This window comes from Ambystoma mexicanum, chromosome 7q (genome assembly GCF_040938575.1).
Source record: "Ambystoma mexicanum isolate Mex_15411 chromosome 7q, UKY_AmexF1_1, whole genome shotgun sequence".
Taxonomy (NCBI): Eukaryota; Metazoa; Chordata; class Amphibia; order Caudata; family Ambystomatidae; genus Ambystoma; species Ambystoma mexicanum.
This window is the reverse complement of record NC_090941.1, coordinates 505,560,085-505,584,861: the sequence shown is the minus strand read 5'-3', so window position 1 is coordinate 505,584,861 and position 24,777 is coordinate 505,560,085. Positions and strand designations below refer to the sequence as shown.

General features: G+C 46.9%; 1 protein-coding gene and 1 long non-coding RNA gene across 2 annotated transcripts in view; both read left to right on the top strand.

Moving 5' to 3' along the window:
- The window catches only part of ITM2B (integral membrane protein 2B), a 250,086-nt gene that overhangs the window by 142,820 nt on the left and 82,489 nt on the right, over window positions 1-24,777 (top strand). The window contains exon 4 of the mRNA XM_069639390.1: window positions 23,934-24,044. Coding sequence (XP_069495491.1) covers window positions 23,934-24,044 — 111 coding nt within the window. The remainder of the gene's footprint in view (window positions 1-23,933; window positions 24,045-24,777) is intronic.
- Window positions 558-1,216, top strand: LOC138528803 (uncharacterized). The gene is made up of 3 exons (XR_011284248.1): window positions 558-626; window positions 727-797; window positions 946-1,216. It is a non-coding gene; the product is annotated as an uncharacterized lncRNA (long non-coding RNA).

Below are 24,777 nucleotides of genomic sequence, written 5' to 3'. Positions count from 1 at the left end.
GCGTTTCTCCAAGCAGAGAGTGGGGCGTAGATCTTTCTCCGGCAAGAGTCGCCCTCTGGAATGTCCTTCCTTCCCTCGCTGGATCTCCTGAAGTTCCAGAAACTGTCAAGCTCACCTGGTCTCCACGGGGGCGTCTCACGAGCTGCACGAATTACATCTGCACTCGCGTTGCACGTGGCTGAGTGATGATGCTTGCACGCATCTTCTCCCTCACTATCACTTCCCAGGAAGGGTTTGCCTAAAATGTTGAAACAAGATATTAGCCAGCCGTGAGGAGCGGGTTTGGTTCCCACCTCCCGTAACCTCCTAGTGCCCCTCTCTGCTTATGCCTCACATTGGGTTTTTTAATGGTGGGCTCTCCGTCCTGTAATCTCTAGCAGGGGCGCGATATGTTATTCTTTTCCCTGGATCAAGTTACTTCACTGATCCTGCGGGGCTGTAGCAGAGTCTTGAATAGCTTGACTCAGCAGGTAAGTCTCTATGCCAATAGATGCTTGGTATAGTTTGCTCAATGTCCTTATTACCCAAGTTCTGACTTTTGTTCTTTTTTCTTTCAGGCGCGGCCTTGGGTGGTTTTCTGATGAAGATTTGCCTCTTCCTACGACGCTGAGCGGATTTCCTGCCTGGTGAGTATTCGAGCGAGTGCGTGGCGCTGAATGTCGTTAAATGGTTTCTTTCCCGTGCGCGACTAACCTGCTGTTCGTTTTTTTTTTTTTTTCAATGCAGTTGTGGCGCGGCTCCGGTGCGGCGATTGGATGAACCGCTTCAATGAAATCCTAGAAGAAAGCAGTCTCTGGGTGAGTATTGGCTATTCATGCAAATGCCTTCTTTTCGGCAGGTGCGACCATCCGGAAAGCAGCAGAAGGCGCAGCCTTTCTGATGATGCTTCAGGTAAGGCCTCAATTGCTGTTCCAATTCCTGTTCCTTTCTTTCCCTTCTTCACAGATAACGATGGATCGTGATCCCAGGACAGGCGTGGCTGTTGAAGTTCGGGTACTGGAGCTAAGCAGACACGGTGAGCGTTACGCTGCAGGAGTGCAGAATAACACGAAGCGTGTTCTGTCTGTAGGGTGCCTCATCCTGCACTAGTAATCTCAGGTAAAGTAGTCCCTCAGCCACACCCAGGGTAGGCTGGAAGTCTCCGCCCCATTAGGCTGGGCTGTATGTAGTCCCATGCAGTTTACCACCAGGAGTCCAGGAAGTCCTAAAACAACCTTTTGGGGATTTATAAGCCCTTATGGGTGCCAGTAACTGGGGTAGGCACGTCAACTCCAGATGTTTGGGAGTATGCACCATGACAGAAACTTAAGACTTTCCTTTTCTCCTCCTCTTTCCCTCTCCTTTGTTAATGACCCCTGCTGCTGCTAATGGTGCCGTGTCCATATGTGCCTTAATGGGCCCAGTCTACTCCAGCACCCCTTAACCAGAACTTGCCCTCAGGCACCCTTCCGCACTTGCCCAGCCCCTGGGGCCCCTGCTCTCCTGCACTTCACAACCTCACCTTTCACCAAGTTCACCTCTGCCTCCCTGACCTGCTCCCTCCCCCTTACACTTACTGTCATTGCACTTGCACGGTCCAAATGGCGTAAGGCCTAGTAGGACTGTTTTTACTGTTTTTGTGTTTCTCCCTTGTCCCAATCCCCCCATTGTCTTGTGGTGCCTGGAAACTCTTGTGTATAGGTGCCTTACAAATGTCCAATAAATAGGAGGGCTGGTGCTGTACACCTATGAGTTCCTCCATCACTGTCAATTCAGCACCCAGCCGGCTGCTCTGGCTCACGTCCTCCGCTCCATCCTGGTCTCACTGGCAGGACTGCAGAGGAAGAGAATCCCAGCCCAAGCCTGGGCCCAGAGGCTACCAGCCTCTAGCTGCAGCACAGGCCAAGGGAAACCTGGCCACAGAGCAGTTTGGAGCACCACTTAGGCCAGAGTCCCAACCCAGCATGGAGAATTACCGGCCTCACCCTCTGGGTTGGATGGGAAGAGGTACCAAGTCCAAGCATGGGGCCCAGAGACGGAGCACAACCAACTGCTAGCTTCACAATCCACATTGCAGGTGACGAGACATCCGGCTTCAAAGCAGTAGTGAGCGCCGTCCAGCCCAGAGCCCTAACCCAGCACAAAAGATAACCTGCCGTGTTCAGAGGGCAATTCGGGGCTTACCGGTGCTGGCGTTGAATGTGAGCTGACATAGCTTTCCACATAAGTGAAGCACTATTCATATCAGAGCACCATCTTAGTGGAAACTCCAATCAGCCATTGCAACTGTTCAGGGCACTATGGAGGGGAGATGCTGAGACACTGCTACTCCAAAAGATGCTGCTAGTCCAAGAAAAGTTGTGATACAGGTAACACTAGCTTGTTGGTGCGTTTTAGGGGACACCTTGGTTCTATGTGTCCCGGAACAGAATCGGCTCAGAGCAAACATGCTCTGCTGGTTGGCCATGGCCTGCTGGCATGCAAATCTTGAAAACCACACTGAACTGAATCCTCAATTGATTGAAACGCTGCATGCTGCAAACTAGTATAGAAACCAAAATCAAATTGAACTGTAATTTGTTTGTAGTGCTGAATGTAAAGTCAGACTGTCTTGATGTTCATAGATCATTGAAAGGTTAATTTGTCCTACAAAATGAATGCTGGGAGCAAGAGTCTTAAAGCCCAGTGAGAATGGAAATATAATTTGGTGAAACCGCTGTATGCTGTGCAAGTCTTAAAATCCTGCTCTGTATGAAATTTCACTTGTCTAACTTGCTGCATGTTGAGAAGTAGTGTCTTTAAGCCCAGAGCGTATTGTGCTGTCTCTTCCAAGATAGTCCTAGAACCCACCACTAGTTGAACTATCACTTGTCTAAAGCACTGCCTGCTGATAAAGAGAATCTTAAAAGCCAAGAGAATTGATCTGTCATAAAGTCCCAAAGAAACTGATATGACATGTCTACAATGCTGCATGTGAAGCGGGAGAGCCTTCATTCCCAGAGGGAACAGAATTGCCCACCTGATATTTTTCCCTGTACTGTCCTCTCATTCTGCCAGGATTCACCCTGGCCCTCCAAATGGAATACCTTTCTCCAGTCACTCTGCTCATCCCTCAGGCCCTTTTACTTTCCACGACAACACTCCCTCCTTATCTAACTTCCTGATTTCAGTTTCAATGCCCTTTCCAATGCTTATTACTGTTCGTGGCCCCCCCTGACTCTTTTGAACAATGGGAGAGTCACCGGATCCAAAACAACTGAATAAGTTGATCTAATTTTGCAGACACTACTGAGCAAACCCTACGACCTAGTCAAACTCCATCAATTTTCAAATGAATGTGTAATAAGGACACTGGTATAGCCTGGATCATACTTTGACTATTGCTCAGATGCTTTGGTGTTTTGCGTCTTTCAATAGTTCAATGTATGCCTTTCTTAATTGTGAATTTAGTTTAGCTATTTTTGAGATTCTCCAGCATGGGGTCTGGCATGGATTCACATGCTCATGAATATTCCCCGTCGTCAGGCTGGGAATCCTCGGTAAAGAAAAATCAGTATCAGTTTCGTTTCTGATCTGTCTTTCGTAGTAGTAACCAATCACTGATCTCTGCGTCATACTGACCACAGCCAATGACTGCCATCTCCCTAAGCCCCGCCTCTGGCAGCCATCTTCAGATTTTCACTGCACGTTCATGTGTTGGGATTCTCGTGCTATTGCTCTCGAGCTGTAGTGCGTTTTCGCGCTTTTTCATAGGAAAATTCTCTTTTTTTGGTCAAAAGAGCCTCAAGCTCCATTTCTTTATCCGATCAACGGGGACCCGTGTCGGATTCCTCTACGCCCCTCAAGGGTGAAGATTTTGTCGAGCCACGCTTTTGGAGGACTCCAGAAGTTTCTCAGGCCCATCTCAGGCATGGCCCAGGAGAAGGGAAGCCCGACGCCCGGAAAGCTGTTCAGGGTCTGCCCTGGATGCCAGCTTCAGAATGTCTTTGAGGACGAACACTCCCTTTGCCTCTACTGCCTGCATGAGGACAAGACGCACGTGGAGAAGGACTGTGCGTTTTGCAGCAATATGTCAGAGCGGACCATGAAGGACCGCCATCTGCGTCTCGCCAACTGGCTGGAAGCGAAGAGCCCGTCAGGCGAGAAGAAGTAGTAGTCCGAGCGGTCTTCTAAGACCTTTGAGGGCGCTCCGGCGACGGGGGCCCAACAGAAGGCCAAGCACCGCGAGTCCGCTGGCACCGGGAGCGTCGAACGGTCGAGCTCTACGGTTGCCAGGCAGGGCGCATCCTCCCCGGCGCCATCAACCACAAGCCAACGCTCTGGCTCGGGTAAGAGAAAGGCCGAGAACCCGGCAAAGCTCCTGGAGAGACCCCGGTCGAGCTCGAAGGCCCCATCGGAGTGGTGACCCTCCCCCCAAGGAGAAGGCGATGAGCGCACCTAAGGTGGTGAAAGCCTTGATCCACCCTGCCAAGGCCTCTATCGAGACAGTCGCGGTGGCCCTGGCTCAGCCTGTGGAGGCGACTTCGGGGCTCAGTCTCCCTGCCACCGCGGAGGGAGTCCCCTTTCAAGCCCATCGACAGGACCCCTGTGAAACCTCCGACGGAGAAGAAAAAGGGGGGCAGGAGGTCGTCGTGGATTCGGCCTCAACCTCTGAAGAGGAGCTGATTGAAGTCTTAAGCCACGGCATTGGCGTGGAAGAAGACCAGCCCGACGGGAGGGATCCCGACGTAGGAGACGACGAGAACGTCGAGGGTGCCGACGAGGCTCCTGACCGCCCGTCGCAATCCCCTCAACGAGTGCCGCAAGACAACTCGGTGGCCATTTTGTTGGCTATACAGTCCTTATGCTCGGAGATAAGGACGAGATTGCTGTTACCACCAACGGAGGAACCGCTCCCGACGTGGGAACCCGGAGCCAGGCCCTTCTGGGAGCCCTCCTCCTAAGAGAAGGATTCATCCTCCACCTCCTTTTCAACCATCGCGCCCTGCTCAGCCCTCCTCCCCGTCCACGACCCGTGGGGATGATAGGGGGACGAACACGGCCGCGACGGGTACAGACTAGGTTTACGACGAGGATCTTCCGTCGTCACCTCCTCCCCGGGCTTCCCCGCCCGACGAGATTGGATCGTTTCATGCCATGATCACCAGGGCATCCAAGCTTTTCCAGCTCTGCCCGGAAGAGAAGAAGGAAGGTTTCCTTTATCAACGGCGCGAGACCAAGAGGAAGATGGTCCTCGCTGTACCTCTACTGGACGATATCTGGGATGAGAGTCTCACCCTCCTCGAACCCATCCACAACGCCTGCGAGAAGGGATCGGTACGAAAAGAAGTACCGGGTCCCGGACGCGGCCCCCTTTTGCCTTCGGGCACAGCCGACCCTGGACTCGGTCGTCTCCGCGGCGGCCAGGAAGAAAGCGGGGGGTGGAGGGGCTTCGGCCTCTACGTCAACCTACCCACCGGACGGCGAGGGAAAGAAATTGGACACGATGGGACGCAGAGTCATCTCATCGGCAGCGACAACGATTAAGGCTGCCAACGCCTTAGCTATCGTAGCCCGCTACGACAGGGAGTTGTGGTACAAGATCGCCCCCCTGCTGGACTTCCTACCGGATGACAAGAGGGCAGAGGCCCTAGAGATCTTGCAGGAAGGAGAAGTGGCGTCGGACCACGCCATTACGATAGCGACGGACATCGCTAACACTGGATTTCGCCAGTTGGGCAACGGCGTGTGCCTTAGACGGCGTGGATGGCTCAAGGCAACGGACTTCCGGCAGGACGTGCAGACCAGAGTTTTGGACATGCCATTCGACTGGAGCAACCTGTTTGGGAAAACAGTGGATGATTCCCTACAAGCCATCAAGTCGGACACGGAGACGGCCCGGGCTCTTGGTGTTCTCCAGCAACGACAGCCGCCCTTTCGGAGCGCCGGAGGCAAGCAGGGTGCCTCCAAAGGTTCCGGCGGCGGATATTCCACCTGCCGTCAAGCGGCCCGTTCGTCGTCACAGGAAGCCTACAGGGGACGAGGCAAGTCGGGCGGACCCCGCTGTCGTCGCCAGGGAGGACAAGGCGGCAAAGCCTCGTCGAAGCAGGACTGAACCGGCCGTGGGGTTGGGCCCCCACCGAAGCATCCCGGTGGGAGGCCGGCTGGCGAACTTCGTCAGCGTGTGGGAGTCCATCTCCACCGACCGTTGGGTGCTGGACGCCCTGGCCCCGGGTCACGCGCTCTAGTTTCTAAAGAAGTGCCCGCGCGTCCCCCCCGTTGCCAGGAAGGAACATCACGTCCCTCAACTTCTCTTGGAGGTAAAGGCGATGCTCAAGAAAGGCGCCATCGAGCTCGTCCCAAAGAGGCTTCGGGGCTCCGGAGTTTACTCAAGATACTTCCTCGTGAAGAAGACCGGAGGATGGCGTCCCATCCTGGACCTCGACGACTGAACAAATTCATCAAGGCACAGAAGTTCCAGATGGTCACCCTCCAGCACGTCCTGGGTCAGCTGGAGGAGGGCGATTTCCTGTCGTCGTTGGATTTGGAGGATGCCTACTTCCATATCCCCATCCTAAAGGGACACCAAAAGTTTCTCAGATTCGTGGTCCAAGGGCATCACTACCAGTTCAGAGCCCTTCCCTTCGGATTGAGGTCGGCACCCAGGGTGTTCAAGTGCCTCGCACTGGTGGCGGCGTGGCTGCGCCTGGAGGGGATCCACGTCTACCCCTACCTGGACGACTGGCTCATCCGAGCAAAGACAAAGGAGCTCGCCGCGGAGCACACGGCGAGGACCGTCCAACTACTCACGGACCCGGGATTCTCCATAAACTACGCCAAGTCCCACCTGGAGCCCGCGCAAGACGCACTGTTTCTGGGAGCAAAACTCGACACAGTGGCGCTTCTGGCCTCTCCGTCGGAGGAAAGGACGAGGGCCATCTTGGGCAAGGTGCAGCGGATGCTGGTTGCGGACGCGGCCAGGGTGAGGTCCATCAAATCCCTCCTCGGAATGATGTCGTCTTGCATTTATCTCATCCGCCTGTGCAGGCTTCGGATGCGCCCGTTACAGGAGTTCCTGGACGCTCGCTGGATCCAGACGACGGGCAGCTTCGAGGACAGGATCACACTCGACGAGAGCTTCCGACGAGCGATCCGGTGGTGGGGCACCCGCGCGCATCTGACAGCGGGCATGGACTTCCAGACCCCGGGCATGGACTTCCAGACCCCGGGCCACCAGTAGACCGTGACCACGGATGCCTCCCTGGAAGGGTGGGGAGTGCACACCGAAAATCTGCACGCGAGGGGCCTTTGGCTGCCGACGGAGACGTCCCTCCATATCAACGTCCTGGAGCTCCGTGCAGTGTTTTGGGCCCTCAGGTCCTTTCTTCCGTCCCTCAAGGGCAAGGTGGTGAGGATCTTCACCGACAACACCACCACCATGTTCTACATCAGGAAGCAGGGCGGTACCAGATCCCGAGCCCTGTCCAAGGAGGCGCAGGATCTGTGGCATTGGGCCGTCGGCCAAGGGATATTTCTGGTGCCGTTTCATCTGGCAGGAATAAAAAACCATCGCCGACTCGCCCAGCAGAGAGCTGCGCTCGTGCCACGAGTGGGAACTACGACAGGATCTAGTGGACCGCCTCTTCTGACGGTGGGGCACACCCCAGATCGATCTGTTCGTGACGGCGACGAACTCCAAGTGCCGGAGGTTCGCCAGCAGGTTTCCCCAGCCGAGGAGCATGGGCGATGCTTTCTCGTTCCCCTGAGGGCCTGTTCCTATATGCGTTCCCTCCATTGCCGTTGCTGATCCGGCTCATCAACCAGCTCAAGAGGTCACGGTGCAGGATGATCCTCGTCGCACCTGCGTGGCCGAGGCAGATATGGTTCCCGGACCTTCTGGACTTGTCAGCGTCCCCGTCAATCAAGCTGCCAGTGGACGCGGATCTTCTCTCCAGGGAAGGAGGCGCCATCCTCCATCACGACCCGAAGTCGCTGAACTTGCAGGCCTGGCTCCTGCAGCGTTAGTTTGGAGGATACGACATACCGGCCGACTGCAGAGAGGTTCTTGCAAAGGCCAGGGCGTCCTCAACTTTTAAATGCTACGGACACAAATGGAAGAGGTTCTCTGTCTGGTGCCACGCACAGAAGTTTAACCCTCTACGGATTACGGCTCCTCAAGTACTGCCGTACCTGCTGACGTTGGCCAAGGCTGGACTGGCGCACGCTTCCATCAAGATTCATATCTTGCTGCGATCTCCCGATACACCAGAACCACGGGACGGACATCTTTGTGGTCTCATCGTCTGGGGAAAGAATTCATGAAGGGACTGTTCAGATCGTTCCCGCCGGTAAAGGCTCCGGCCCTGGCGTGGGAGCTCAACGTGGTGCTGACCAAGCTCATGGGACCTCCATTCGAGCCTCTGCACTCAGCTCCGTTGAAGTTCTTGTCGTGGAAAACAGCGTTTCTTGTGGCCATCACCTCCGCACGACGGGTGGGAGAGATCCAGGCCCTTTCCTGCAAGCCCCCGTACTTGACTTTTCACGACACGAGGGTAGTGCTCAGGACGCACCCCTCCTTCATGCCCAAGGTGCCGTCGGACTTCTACCTCAACGAACCCTTGGTGTTGCCTGTTTTCTTCCCGTCGCCTTCGTCGCCGGCTGAAAGGACTTTGCACTCGCTGGATGTGGCTAGAGCGCTGAAGTTCTACGTGGACCGCACAAAGAGTTTTCGGAAGACGTCACAACTTTTTGTGAACTTTGGACCTGTCAATCAGGGGAAGGCTCTCTCGAAGGCTTCCATTTCCAGATGGCTCTCCGGCTGTATCATGTACTGTCATCGGTTGGCAAACCGACCGCTGCCTGGCCGTCTGAGAGCCCATTCCACCAGAGCGATCGCAGCTACCACGGCGTTCCTATCTGGTGTGCCCCTGCTGGACATCTGCAGGGCTGCTACGTGGAGGTCGACGCACACCTTCACGAAATTCTACTGCGTCGACCGGGATTCCAGGGAGGAGTCCAGGGTCGGCCAAGCAGTGCTGCGCAACCTGTTCGCCTTAGGTGAGCCTGGTGAGGAGGTAAGAATTCTTAATGTTGAGTTTTGGATGTAATGCTTAATGTTGAGCCTTTGCCACCTCCCGTGGTTGTGCATGTGTGTACTGCTATGTATTCTTTTATTCATGAGCATGTGAATCCATGCCAGACCCCATGCTGGAGAAGGAACAAGTTACTTACCTGTAACTGTTGTTCTCCAGCATGGGTCTGGCATTGATTCACATGCGAACCCTCCCGCCTACCCCTCTGCGGCTCTTCACTTGGTCATACTGCCACTTCACGTGCTACCAAATCTGAAGATGGCCGCCAGAGGCGGGGCTTAGGGAGATGGCAGTCATTGGCTGTGGTCAGTATGACGCAGAGATCAGTCATTGGTTACTATTACGAAAGACAGATCAGAAACGAAACTGATACTGATTTTTCTTTACCGAGGATTCCCAGCCTGACGGGGAATATTCATGAGCATGTGAATCCATGCCAGACCCATGCTGGAGAACAGTTACAGGTAAGTAACTTGTTCCTTACGACTCACATTCCGTTCTGCATGTTATTTTTGTGATTGTTTTGATGTGAATTTTTCACTGTGAGCGCTTAGGCTCCGAGTAGTTTTATCTGTTCAGTGAAACCGCAGCTTAGGGTGTATTGTTAAGTGAACCTTTTGTAGATGTTGGTGAAGTTTTTTTTTCTATATAGAATCTTGGACTGTGGTTAATTGCTTAAAAACAAGGTGGTGTTATATGAAAAATTGGAGATCTTATATTGTCTTAGACCATTATGTTAATTTAAGCACTGCAATAAACAATATCCTTTGAGTACTGTAATTTGAGAAAAGTAAATATATTAGTGTTAATGATTTAACAAAATTAGGCACACCTTTCTGGCAAACCACGCTTTGTTTCAGGGATTGATTTATATGTCGGAAATGTATTGTTTTATGGGCAAAATGAAGATGAGAGAAATTGTAGCATAATCTTTTAAAGGCATTTGAAAAGCAGGAAGAGTAGTATCATTTAAATAATTGTATACATTAATTATGTTATTAACATGAGCTAAATGAAATATCTACGAAGAAGGGGGAACTCTGGAACTGTAAGCACAAGATGCAGTAACTCTGTAATACAATTGTGATATTTCAATAAATGTTCAAAGGGAAGGGCTGTTGATAAGAAAACACAGCAATTAATAAATAATCAGAAATTGCATTTACATCCGGAAGACTGGATAGAGATGTGGCAAATATGTCCAAATCATAATTTAGCTCCCATCAAACAGCACAGAGTACAAGAAGTACCACATTTGAGTTATCTGGGAAGAGGGATATGATTATCCAGTGAACAGAAAAATATGAACTTATTTGTGAATAGAAATGTAGGATGCAGGACCTAAAATACATAGCTGGATAATTGAACATATCCAGAATAAGCTAAAATAGTAGTCCTAACCTAATCTTATGGAGTGAGTTACAGAAAAGTTAAAATGTGTTATTTAAACTGTAAACCAGTCAAGCAATGTGTTTAATCTATATATAAATAAAATGGTATATTTAACTTTCATAATTCCCTTACTCATTCCTTCCTCTTTGCTCAGAAATCACAATAAAACATTTGAGCATGAATGAGGATTTATTTTTTTGTTTTGTTGGCTAAAAAAACAAATTAACCTTAACAATTCTTCATACACATTTTCAAATATTGTTCCTTCTCGAGAGTCAATAAAAAAGAAAAGGAAAAAGAAAAATTGGAAAAAAGGAAATTTCATGGTAAAAATCAAGAATGCAAACTAAAGAACATTAAGATGGGCTCTCCACAATTTCATCATTAAGGCCCAATGAATTAAGAAATCCCAACAGTGATTGCTAACGATATCGGGGAGCCTCTAAGGCAGCATTCCCAGAAGGTTAGCTTATCAAAATACTGAGCTTTTTTCCTGTATTTTAAGAAAAGATCTCTTTTGAATCGGTTGAATGTTCTAAGGTTTCCAGAATTCCGGTATCCTGACACAAGTGACAGTGAAAGACCCTAGAGCAAATCATTTTTATATCCATCCAGGATTTCTCCAGTTCTGAACAAATTCCAGTGAAAAGTAAAATCTTGCTGCAATCTTTGACAAGGGAAGAGTCTCCAGTGCCGGGCTACTTTCCCCTTGCACTTAAATTCATGTGTCAAGTGAATGAGACTCTTCTACTATTGGAATTTTTCAGTAAATACACACCAGTCAAATACATTCAGAACATTCTTCACCGTGGAGGGATTGCTAATGAGGTCCACACTTGTCATACCTAGAGAATCAAGGACACATTCAAATCACAGACTACAATCATTCAGGGAATTATTCTCCCTCCTTTGGCATTTCATGCCCCAGAACCATATACAAGGTGTTCACACAGGGTAACAAAGGTTTATGGTAAAAGGACAGTTTTTTTTCCATCTTGCTACTGATGTTAGCCCACACAGATCTAGATCCTACACAATAGGGGTAGTAGGGACAGAATTTGGTACTCCCATAATACTTTGCCATAATCTGCCTTCCATCTGGGCCAGACAATCGACCATCAAACATGGATCCATTTCTATACCATAGGTGAATTTCGGTTAAACTACTCCAAATTAGAATTTAATAAGGGGGACACCCGAATATCTACTGAATTTATTTTCTACAAATCACATCTGTGGAACAATTAGATCGAACCTCTGTTTGAAATGACCCCCAACATCACACTTTTTTGGGGAACCAATGATGTAAAAAGCCAACTAAATCATCCTGGTGACCTTTTTAAGCCATTCCCCACCCATCTCCAATTTCCCCTTAACCACCATTTTTCTAGCAGTGAAATTCAAGACCTTTGTTTTAGATGATTGGTTTTCAACAGATCTTCACCCACATATTTTTCAAAGGCATCTAATGATCTCTGCAAGCCCACCACTGTGGAATTGATCAGGAGGCATACGCTAACTAGTAGAGTTGTATCTTACACATTTTGGGTGCAATAAAGCAACATGGCTCAATAGTTTCCCATACATCAGAGACATAGAGGTTGAGTAGACGGGGCCAATTATGCACCCTTGTCTTACTCCATTCCAATGCAATATTTCTTTGGTCAAGATCCCTGATTTTGTCAGTTTAACCTGGAGCACTGTGTTCTCATGCAGCCTAATAATTCATTTTAATAAGCCTTGTGGGATCCCCCATCTGGTTAGTTTAGCCCAGAGCTGGTTTCGAAGGCCGCGCTAAGATCGATGGTAGCTACAGAAAAGTTTTATAGTGGCTTTCCTGGATCAAATCCTGACAGATTTTAAGGATAACCCCATTCAGCGAGGTCCCAAGGGACTACCTGAAACCAGTTTGCCACTGGCTCAGATGCCCAATACTATTCTCCTAAAGCTCCAGATAGTTAAGAAGGACTGCCGCAAAGATCTTACTATCGGCATCATTAATTGAAATAGGCTGATAGTTCTTGGGGCCTGGGCGCGGGTCATGTTTATATACTGAAGTGATATGAGATCTTCCATCTTGCCGGGTAGCACAGATATCTGAAAAGAGTAATGACGGAATAGTTGCCGAGCAATATGGACTCTCCTTGAATAATTTATTTGAGAATTTGTTTTGGCCCAGTGCTCTAGAATAGCTAGATCTTTTAATTCTATCCAGGAATCTACCTGGGGAAAAAATCTATTCCCACCAAGCAGCCATCCTTGGGCTTATCAAAATTTGTCTTCAATCCCATTTTATCTCCAACATATATTATCCAAATGGGAGGCCCAAGTACTTTCGGGGACGGCATTTACTTGGGACTGCTTTTTTCAAATTAATAGAAGCATTAACACAAGACCAGAATGTATTCCCTTGTTTATTTCTCAGGCATTTGGGCATATGAGAGGAGTCCTGATGTTGAAGTCTGATTCTCTGACCTTTGGTCCAATTCCTGTATTTAAGGAAGATTTGTTTTAGCTTAGTTTTTTTTATGGTGTCATTCTGCTCTTCCTTTGGAAGATAAGATTTCTTTACAAGCTTATTGGCAACTCTCATGACATGCTACTTGTTCATCATAGGAATGAGAATTGAATTTATTCTGTTTACAAATGTTATTCTTCGTACCACCCCCTCCCTGTGTAACCGCAAAATTGTACAAAATAATATCGATGCAATCTACTGTAAACAAGCCCATCTTATATTGAAGGTCAGTAGTTTTCATCATATGTTCGATTTTGTCACTGACTTTGTTAATAAAGTTCAGTCCATATTACTCGGTTCAATGTTATATTTCTGCATTTTAAAGGCCAAACACAAAAGACAGATTTTTGGGAAATATTACTTACGGCCCCCTTACTCCCCCACCCTCTCCCGCTAATTCTCTCATTAATGAGGGGCGGTTTAACCCCCGAACCTCCCCATTTCCCCCCCCTGTCACCCCATCCCACCGCTTGACACGCATCCTCCCCACACATATGCACACCGACAAGAACACACATGCACACATACAGTCCAAAACTCACCTCTCACTACCACAAGTCTGTTGGGGCTCACATTCTGTCAGACCCTGCACGCTCTGTGTGCGGCCGGGGCGTGACAGTTCGATTTAGAAAGATTGCTCCGTGCGATCACCGAGCAGTATTTCTAATTTGGTGTTTCGGAAAAAAGAAAAAGGTCTTGACCTATTATCGATTACTCTATTGCCACCCATATTAATTACCTATTCTGGGTCGAAGAGGCTCTTGGGGGTAACCACCTGAATATTCAAAACACAGATCAGAGTAGAATGATTACTCCACAAAGTTTCTATAATGCTCAGATTCAAGCAGCCCTCGAACAAAAAGCTATCCATAAAAATATAGTCAAGGTGGATCTAGAATTGTGCTTGAACCACGTAAACTTTCCCAGTTCGTCTCGATCTATTGCCCCATTAAGTTTCATTAGTTCAAGAAAATGCATACAAATTGACCATTTATTTCCGTATCCTAGCTTCTTCGTGGAGAGGTCCAAGGACTCGGAGATAATCTACAATAGACCTCCACGTACAAATCAGGTCCCCAAGAATGATTACGTTTCCCAGTGGTCTTAGAGCTCTCCATTTAGAAACATACGTTCTCACTCTGGCCACTACGTTTTCCAAAGGAATAACTTTGTAATACCAAAAGATATTGATATAAAATATCCCTATGGATCCCCGTGATTCAGTCAAGTTAAATTCAATTAGTAAGGCTCCAACTATTGATGCCACTATTTTTACATTGGCAATACCATAACCCATTTTTAGTAAGGTGAGCATCCCCGCCTTTGGTCTTCTCCGCCCCCCTTTAATCGCGGCTTGAAAAATGAACAATAACCGCCAACACTCGGGGGGGCTTGGTAAACCTATGTTCCTGTAGGCACACAATATGATGGATCGGTAAAATGGAGATTGTCATGATGCCTACCTCCAAGGAGCCAGGTCCGACCCAGCAACCCCAGAGGCAGGCATCATTTCCCCCAGGGGAGTGCCAGCGGGCCCAAGCTGGGGCCCTTTGGACGCAGTTCTGGCGCCTTAGGCGCCAGGCTCATGTTGGACCTCTGTCCTGGCGCCTTAGGCGCCAGGCTCATAAAGCTAGACATGTGTTCAAGTGTTTTAATGTGCACTTACCTGATGCAGACCATGCTGCCACATCCAGGCCCTCTTGAGGCCTGAATGGAACTACTTTACCTGTGGGACTACTTTCCACCCGGGTGTGGTCGGGGAAGGATACATACCTGATCGGAGGAAGGATACACACTTGGAACCTCTTCCAAAGCTATTTAAACCACACCCGATCAGCAACTCACGCTTTGCGTTGTTCTGCTCCTCGCAGCTGGACGCTCACCGTGTCAGCTCCTGCATCTGGACCTCAGCCACGCCTGTCAGTATCCTGGGTCACCTGCAAAGGGAGACAAAAGACCTTACCTGCTAAATCAGCACCACGGAGACATCACACCGACGATCCTGAAAAGGAAGACATCATTTTAAAAGCATTTCGCTACGATCGCTGCAGCGCTGCATTTCACTCACCTATCCTGGACGCCACCATCTTCAGCAGCGATCATCCGGATCCACAGCCACTTCCCAGAGCCTAGAGAGAAAAAGACAAGAACAAGGTGAGAGAAGGAAGGGAATAGGAAAAGCTCAGTTTCCTTCTAAGTCTTACCTGTTGGGTCATTCCCATTTCATTTCGGGTCTTGCCGCTTCCAGGCATTTTCCGGACCCCGGCCCCTATGGGGAAAAAAGACAGACATTGAATGAGCGAATGCAAAGACATTACCCGAGCGCTCATCCAGAACTTACCTGTCATTTACTGGAACTGCACGTTTCACTTCTGGTCGGCGCCATATCTCCGGCATTCCGAACCCCGGCCCCTAAGGGGAAAAAGACAATGAACATTATTATTAAGCTTGGACTTTTGAACTTGCAACAGAACTTTTACAGAGCCTTACCTGAATAGTCAAGCTTACCTGAACTCCCATCAATCCTCAATCCAGTGAAGTAACTGGGTTTCAACGCGCCCCTGCATCAGAAGCAGGATGGAGAGCTCATCCTTCCTGACCCTAAGGTGAGACTTCACGGGGAATCGTGGAAGGGTATCGTGGAGGGTTGGAAGAGAGTGGGAGGCTTGAGCATAACTCAGTCAGTAGGTAATACTCCCTTTTCACGCACAGGGGAATATTCCTGCGAGCCTGAGAAGCCAGAGTAGAGGGGCCCTTCCTGTCCATCTTCAGAGTCCTGCGCTTCACCATTGAAGAAACATCAGTACTTGAAGCCAGACCTGCTCCTCCGTGGGAATCAGGTGAGCGTTACAGAGATCAGCTTAGAATTTTTAATCAACATACCCTGGCCCAGAGAGTGCCAAGAAAATCGTCTCAAGGTAGATTTTAACGCTATAGTTGGAAATGTCTGGACTCATCATTCCTGTCCTTGATGGCCTGAGAGATCCATGACCAATCTCCATCATCCCCTTCCCTAGTCAAGGCACTCTTGATTGGGTTCCACCCCTGTTTTCCGGAGAAACCACCAAGTCTTTACCTTTCTGTGGCAATTTCTGGGCTACAGGATCACCCAATTTCGTAATTAAAGGTGGTTGATTCCCTAACTTCAAAACCCAATTATCTGAACTGGAGATACTCTAAAAATTGCATCTACCATCAAATTTGAGGAGGCATGCAAAGTAACACTATTCATACGGAGTGGGTGGCAAAACTCAACGCGTACAATATCCCTAGTACTTAAGCAATTAAGGTTAGGGATTTCATTTTTACATGCCTGAGCAAATAATTTTGTCTGGATGCACAATTTGGAGTACAATGCATCTACAACCCCATATACTCCCTAATCCTCAATCTGGGCAGCTTCCCTTACCTGCTGATACTCTAACATGTTTTCCTGCGATCACATTAGATGGATCCATGGCACACTAGTAAGCACTGCTCAATTAACCATAAACTGGGGTAATCTATCCTCCTCAGAAGAAGAGTACAGACATGTGGACTTGGGAGCTATTAAATGCCTTCCATTTTCTTAGTATTGCAGGCACCCCACTCCTACTTGGGCCAGATTACCTTTCCTAGAAACCGATACGGGCAAATCGCATTGGGTGCCTATATAGTACATCAGGATTTGAAATGCAATTGTTGACATCCATAATTTGTCTTAATCTGCAAATTTCCCTTTGTTCTTGTAGTCCTCAGGACCAATTGAGGAGGGACCCGTAACTGTTTCACAATAGGGGATTCTTGTGACCATACTGAATAACATTGATTAGTGATCAGAGCAATCTGGTCACTTCGCACACTATTGATTTTATTTGGTGTCGGCCCTCTAAAACAGGGCCAGTCCCCATAAACTCTCTATTTAACAGTGGATAGATGGCCAGATTATTTGTATCCATTTGAAAGGACACTGGAGGTAAGCCTTTATCCGTGTGAACCGAAAAGGTGGGATGACTTGAAACTTGACTGGCCTCCCACAAATTAGCTCCTTGCCCCACTGCTATAATATTTAGCCAAATCTTCTCTTCCTGCCACAGGAGGATTCGACCCCATTGCCGGCAAGTCAGGAAGGTCCAGATTAGGGAAACCCGCTGTAGTCATCTGCACCGACACAGATTTTTCCTTTCTTTCTGCACACACCGATTTTCCTTACTCCGATCACAATAAAGAAAGAGTTGGTTTGAGGTTAAGCCATCATTCATAGGCGGGGTTCTTTTTATTGGGGGTATGACCCTACTCCAAGTCCGCTGCTTGGGGGGGGGGCACAATTGGTACATCATGCTTAATTAAATCTTCCTCCGAAAAACGAATTTTTTGTGTGGACCTTCCTGTGGACAGCACTGGCTTTTTTAGCTGAAGGGATTTTTCCTTAGCAAAGGCATCTTTTATTGTTACATTTTGAAGACGTTTTCTAGAAGATTTTTATTATTGGGCAGTTCTTAGATTTTCTACCACGCCTTTTACCACTGCGCCAGCTCTAGAGCGCTCGTGATACACTCCCCTGAGCTGGCGTGGTGGGGAGCTAATGGCGCCCTCGGGTGCAAGGTACCCCGGCTGTCGTCCACCCTGCCCCTAGGCTGGCCCTGTGGCCCAGCATGTCTGATTCATCTCATAGAAGTGTATCTGGAATTTGTAACATTGTTATAGCCTGGGATAAGTCTGACTGACCGTTAAACTCTTGGCATAAAATGCGCTTTTAAATCCGCCTCATTAGCAGCCGTGTCCAGTCTTTTTTGGATTGAGCAAAGAGCAATTGTGTGAATTTGTAGCTCTTTTTTTATGCTTTCATATAGCGTAACATAAGAGGAGAGGACATCATTTGAAGCATATAACGCCTTTTCTGCTAAAGGCACCTGTTCCTCTGCAGTGGTCTCCAACCAGTAGATCGTGAGCTACTGGTAGCTCGCCTGAGGCTTCTCAGTAGCTCTTTGATCAGACCTCAAAATGAGCACTGTGTTTATTTTGGTGTCTGAAGTACCTGGGACATTTCCCCTGCCCCCTCTCACGCCTCTTCCTGTACAGTAAACGGTCAAAGGCTGTGTGCACAGTGCGAGGAGGGGCTGCATCCGGGCTTGAAGGGCTTGGGCAGCGTCCCAACATGGGGTTAACTATTAATAACAAAGTTAAATGAGAAATGTGTGGTGTGGCCATTGTCACCAAGAGGTGCAAATGATAGCGGATTAGAAAGGGCCTGCATGCATAAATCTGCATGCTGTGTAAAACAAAGCTGTGGCTGTGATTGTTTCAGTCGCACTGTTTCTTTAGATTTATTTCAGCTAGCATTACTTTTCATGCTGGTAATTGTAGGCTTTCAATCAGAATGGGGGTAATGAAGAAACAGCTTTAATCATGTTTTCAGCACGCGTTTGTGTGCATAGAAAAATAACAATCCATGTGAGTCCCAGCTTGCAAGAAAAAAGGTACATCTCGCTTTGCGTGTTTATGGTAAAACTGTGAATTATTTTTTATATTTTCAGATATTGAGTTCCCGGTTTTAAAGCTCTCGTACCCAAACTGTATCAAAGCTTAGGATAGAAAATGGCTTGATATGGATGTTAGGCAGAAACCTGTGCAGTTCCCTTAGGGACCACTGCAAAAAGTTTAAGACTACAGGTGTTGGCAGTAAACCCAATTGGTAGCAGTCTGCACCACCCAGATTTACCTGGTAGCTGTGGCTGAGCAGTCAGACTTCTCTCAAGAAGAGTTAGGCAGTATATAGAGTATACACATTAGGTACAAAAATACAGTAGCACAAGCAAACACTGACCAGAGCTTGGGTATAAAAGTATATAATTATTTATTTATTTAAAAATACACTGGCACTAATATGTCAAGCAAGTTCAAACACAGTCACTAGAAATATATGCACCTCCCTGATCAATTATTCGATAAGTCTTAGGAAAAGAACACCACTTATCAATACAGAGGAAAACGCTTAACCAAGATGGCACTCAATTATTTAAAAAGGGAGGGAAAAGGCAGAATTAGGAAAGCACACAATACCAACACTTTTAAAAGAACCACAGCAAGTCAAGAAAGGCAGTCTACTTTAGAGAAAGAAAGTTCATAGGCCAGGCTTGCTCTTGGAGAGAGCAAGGCGGAATGTGCCCAAGATCACACAGTTGAAGTACACTTTAAAAGTCTTTGTAGATAGTTCAAAAAGGAGTTGGATCAGTTCAGAAAAGTTAGTAACAGGTCCCAGGTCACCACAGGATAGTGAGTCAAGGATTTATGGGACACCTTGAACAGTCTGTTGCAAGGGAGACCAGGCGGGACACAGTACCTGAAATGGTGAGAAAGCTCCAGCAGGGGGCAGTTGTTCCTGGCAGCGGGTGCAAGTCGGTGCTTCGTCCAGGTCCAGGGGAAGAGAAGATCTCGACGTGGAGGAAAGCTGCAGGTCGTTGCACCAGCCGCGGAGTTTCCCGTTTAAAAGGTACTACCCTTTTATTCGCGGTAGTGGTGAAGCGTGGCTATCCGGCCACTGGGGTGCTTGGCACGGGCGATTCAACCACGAGACGATCCAGGAAGGCGAAAAGAGGGCGAACTGGTTAACCCCACCAGTTCAAAGGAAGAAGACTCTCCAGGGAGAAGATCTTCTCTGTCGTTGGGAAGTGGTGAGTCGGTTCAGCAGGGCTCCACCGGTGGTGTCGTCATTGCAGGTCGGCTCAGCTTCTCCTTCTTCGGATTCTTTAGGTCCTGTGGCGACTTAGTTCCAGTCCCCAAAGCCCTGCCTTTATGCAGAAAACCCCCATTCATCAGTCCTAGCTGTCACCCAAACATGCTAAGTGGTGAGCCGGGGCGGCTCACCACTGGGCCAATCACACAAGTGTGACTTGAGTTGCCGAGGCAACTCAGTCCAGGGTGCCTATTTCCCCCCCCCCCACATCTTGTAGACCCAGACAGAGTGGCACCATTTTGGAGGCTTTTGCGCAGAAGCCTGCCAAAAGTGGAAGAAAGGGCTCCACTTGGGTTGGAGTTGCAGAGGCGAACACAAACACCATTTTAAAAAAGAGTCCTGGCAAAAAGACCCAACCGGGGAATAAATATTAAATAAATAACCCGGCGGTATCTTTAACATTGCACCAAAAAAGTGGTGCGTTTAAAATGAATGGGAAAATCCCATAGGAAATATTACGGTGGAATATTTTGCGTGGTAACCATTGCCACCAACCAGAAACTCGACGAGGGGGGACTGCACAGTGCCCCCTCGAAAAACAGACCCAGGGCAATCTAATTACCCCTATCAGTATTTCCACAATATGATGGTTTGTATTGGTTCTGTTCACAATTTAAGACTAGTAAAGTCAATGGTGACTTTACATGCCCTGGGAGACAGTAGTCAGTCCCAGGGTATGGAGTCTATGTTTGGGGGTCACTATGACACCCCTGTGTTACTGCACTGAGGGTGCTGTGTAACACACATCCCAAAAACACATGAAGCTCTATGGAGTAAAAGACCCCATAGCCCATAAAACACATTACAAAGTCAAAGGACATTCTCAAGTCATGCCTAAGAGTGGGTGAAAGAGTCTCACTCTTAGCAGGAGAAAAAAATAAACCCCAAAAATCCAGCAAAGCTGCTGGGGGACTCACTAGGTTTGGGAAATTAGCCTATACAGAAAATGTTCCCTAACGATGGAGGAGCCCACCTCTATGAATGTCACAAAACAGGAATTCAAGCGATAACTGCAATTTTACGTTTAAGTAAACATGGAAAACTACTAGCTGCACTGCATTCTGGTGCTTGTCCACTTGCATTTATAAAACTAAACGGGGATGTAAAGTGACATGTCTATCAATACCAGGATTTTAAAAAAAAACAATGTGAGATGTTTTACGAAACAATAGTTGGAATTAAGGGGGAAACGTGAGCAGTGGTATATATGCATATGATAAATATAGCTTAAACCTAGTAACTAAGTAACAGAGCACTGTACAAAATAGTGTAGTGAATACAGGGAGAGAACATAGAGGCGAGACATGGGACGGTAGAACAATTAACAGGGTTGATCCCCTTTGGCTATGTGCACAAATTGGGAGAGGAACCTGTACACATGTTCAAATTCTGGCAAAGGATTTCCAGCCTTTCCATACTGGGCTGAAATGGTGCAATGTATGAGTATTGTTTTTGCAAAAAGTTATGCAAAACATATAATTTACAAGTAATTGTCTAATACATGAGCAATTCCAATTTGTCGGAGAGTTGCATGTGCAAGCCAAGCATGGCCCATTGGTCATGCACCAGAATAACATTATTCCTGCAGGGAGAGGTAGCAATCCTGTAAACTATTCATTTTGATACTGCCTCCTTCATGAAAGGGGGTTGAGTGGCATGTCGCCATCCATTCTGAATGTCACCCCTTGTTACAACCATACTCTTTGCTTAAAATGTTAATTTAAAGACTCGTATGTTGTCTCATGTGGGCACAGTACAAGTCATCACTATAAAACTGAATGTTATTTTAGCCCTGCCATTTACACTATTGTTTTGCATATGACTGAATCACATGGCTTCCCAAATGTTCATTTTTTTCAATCTTGCCAATTATTGACATAAATACGTTTAAGGGTAATCAACAAAGTAGGCTTTGTCTTACTTTTTTCCTTTGCAGACTTCTGTGACCTATTGAGCAATGTTTATGAATTAGGGTTATGCTAAACTGGCAGTGGATTATATTTTTTGACAAAGCAGAATGTGCTATATGCTGGATTTTGTTTTAAAGCCATATACCACATTTATTGAAAAAATAGTCAGATTGCTGACTCACCATCCAACAAAAGGCAAAAGATGTACCCTTTACATCCAGAGTTGGAAACCATTTTTTTTCTTCCAGTGTAAAAAGAAAATGTGCATCTTTAATCTACGGTGCCCAAGTTAAAGTGGGAATAAAATGGTAACATTGATAGGAATGTCGCAGTAATACACACAAATTATGCAAATAATTTTCCAAAAGGAATTTGCCTGCGATTCTGAAAAGTACGTAAACTAAATGCTGCAATCCAAATGCTGTTACAGAGCCGTTCTTCAAAAGGTGCTAATTATTTGGTGAAAAACAAATGCTCTTTTACAGATGGTGCAGTTGTGAAGGGCACAGTGACTCCCATGCCTGAGTCTGTTGTAAGCAAGTTTAAAAACTGTCCTGAATATTTGTCTGCCATGTCGTGTGCATCACTATGGCTAAAAAGGTATCTGCACCATCAGCCAATGTGAATGCCCGTTTCTGTGAATCTGCCTTTTTCAGACGACCTTCCTGAAATCAAAACCTTGATCCTGTCTGACAGCATCTGCGTGTTGTTGCTGTTTCAAGCTTTACACCAGATTACTGAGCACTGGTGGATAGCATGCAGGTTAAGCCTTGACATTGAATGTCCCGGTTAGTTTCCTACTTCTGAAATGCTTACATTTTTTAGGAAACCGCATCTAATAAAAAATAATAAAATAAACATGTTTTGAAGTTATTGATATATTAATATCACAGTAAATACATACGGTATTCCTTTATTATATGACGAGCAAATAAATTGCCCAAAAACATCTTGGTCGAAATTCTCATACTCATGGATATCGCCACCCTGGTATCTCCCGCTTACTGGCCATTCGCTACAAGTAGCTCTTGCCAACGAAAAGTTTGGAGATCCCTGCTCTATTGGATTTGTCAAGATTGATGCTGTGTGTTCTGATGTTTTACGCCGAGGGGTAAGCGCGTAAGAAGTATGTCGTGTAGGTCACACAGTCCATATTCCCCTGGTCAAAGTAAATAGGGGAATTTAGAGTCAAGAGTGTTGTGCACGTCAATAGAAGGTTCAGAGATTAAACTGCCATCAATGGTATTCACCCGATCTGCTATTCATTTTTTACTGCATCTTTTTGCTTTTGTATTCCCCTATTTGACTCCGAACCACATGATTGAATTCCTGGCTCAGCAATCTGATATTTCTTAATGCATCATCTTATCCGAAGCCAACAGGATCTTTGAGGGTGAGATAGGCAAAGGAAGAGTCCTTGCCATCTCGAACATTTGTTATGCGATGGTGGCATCCGAATGTTTCGAAAGGCTCTTTAAGTGAATACATGCTGAACAAACAATTAAGATGATATGTCATTCACCCCGTTTTCAAGCTGACCTGATTATTCAAACACAGACCGGTCCCAACTCCGCCTTTCTTCCAAGTCCAGGCTCCGGGCTACTCCAAGGTGCAGCCCAAAAACACCACACACACAGCTCACAAAACGGCAACGTGCTCCCTGTTGGTGGTGAGAGTTTGTAGTGTTGGCTCTTGCTCGCACAGAGGTTGAAATAAGACTGCTGATTGCAAATTCCAACGCTCTGTTTACCAGGGGTCTGCTGCCACCTCTGCCACGAAACGCACAGCTTGCACACCGCCTTTCAAAGAAAGGATTTGTTGTAACCACCTTAAACATGGCTGGGCTACAAACCAGCTATACTGTAAAGTGAGAGAGTATGATGTAGGTTCTTTCTAGGTGGTGGAACTTGGAAGACTAGATGAGTTTAATTGTCCCTACCTTCCTATTCATTTTTTCCAAAATGAATATGCATGTTAACATTTTGCAACATACTGCATGCACCCATTCATGCATGCCTAATTTGATGCAAGCAACATGACAGCCATTGTGGCTTTACAAGACTCTCGTGAAAATTCCTTTAAGCCACAATGTATCTACAGTATGTGGAGAGCTTAGTGCACATGCCGCGGGTCCCATTTGACCTTGCTTGTGGCGTCTAGTGGGTTGGATGTAGGAATCCTTCAACTAATTGACCTCAAAAGCAACAGACTCTTAACTGTATGTCTAATAGTTTGGTTGTGGGGTGGGTTGTTCTTGTAATTTATTACTCAGAAGCATTGTGCTGGCAGGAAAGGATAGAGCAATGTCCATTTGGAAGAATGAATTAATTTATTTCACTTTCTTTCAGAAACTAACAGCCTACCTTGATCTCGCTTTGAATAAGTGCTACGTGATTCCTCTGAATACTACAATTGTTATGCCACCTAAGAACTTCATGGAATTGCTCAACAATATAAAGGTATGATTAAATGTCAAGGAAGTAATGACATTTCTCTAAACGATGTTTGTCAGTTTATTGTGGATTTTTATAAGCTTGTGTATGATTAAGGTGAATGGACCTGATGAGGATTATAATTTTAGTTATAAAGACCAATATAACGTACGTGAACTAAATTATTGTAACTTCCCGTAGCCTCGTGCAAACACATTTCCCAAACCCTGTTCAGGTGCAAAACTACAGTCTAGTATAATAAGTGGATGTCTCTTTCCATATGAAAATATAGTTGCTAGTCACATGATGAAACTGGTGTAGTGTAAGGAGCAAACCGTATGTGAGATCTTTGTTCAATGACATCAAGACAGATTGGTAACTAATTGTGGTAGCTTTTGTAAGGGTGCAAAAGAAGGTAACTGACCAGGTGGTGTCATGGTTTGGGGTAAAGACTTTTTATTAGATTCAAAAAATAAAATAAAACAAACTGTCCCCAACTCTAGGAGGAGTTTCCCTGCCACAAACTAAAAACTAGAACTGTCAGAATGCCCGTCAACTGAAAACCCACCGTCCTGTGCCAAAACCCTAATTCTGTCTGTTGGGTACAATTTTTATAATTATGATACATCTTCCTGAACTGTCTCAACTATTTTTTTTCTTCTTTTTATGGGTGACCTTTTGTGTCTCTCCATAGTGTATGGTTGAAGTTATAGTTTCCTACAACTTTTGGGCATAGGTTGGGTTGCCCCTTTGTGCTCCC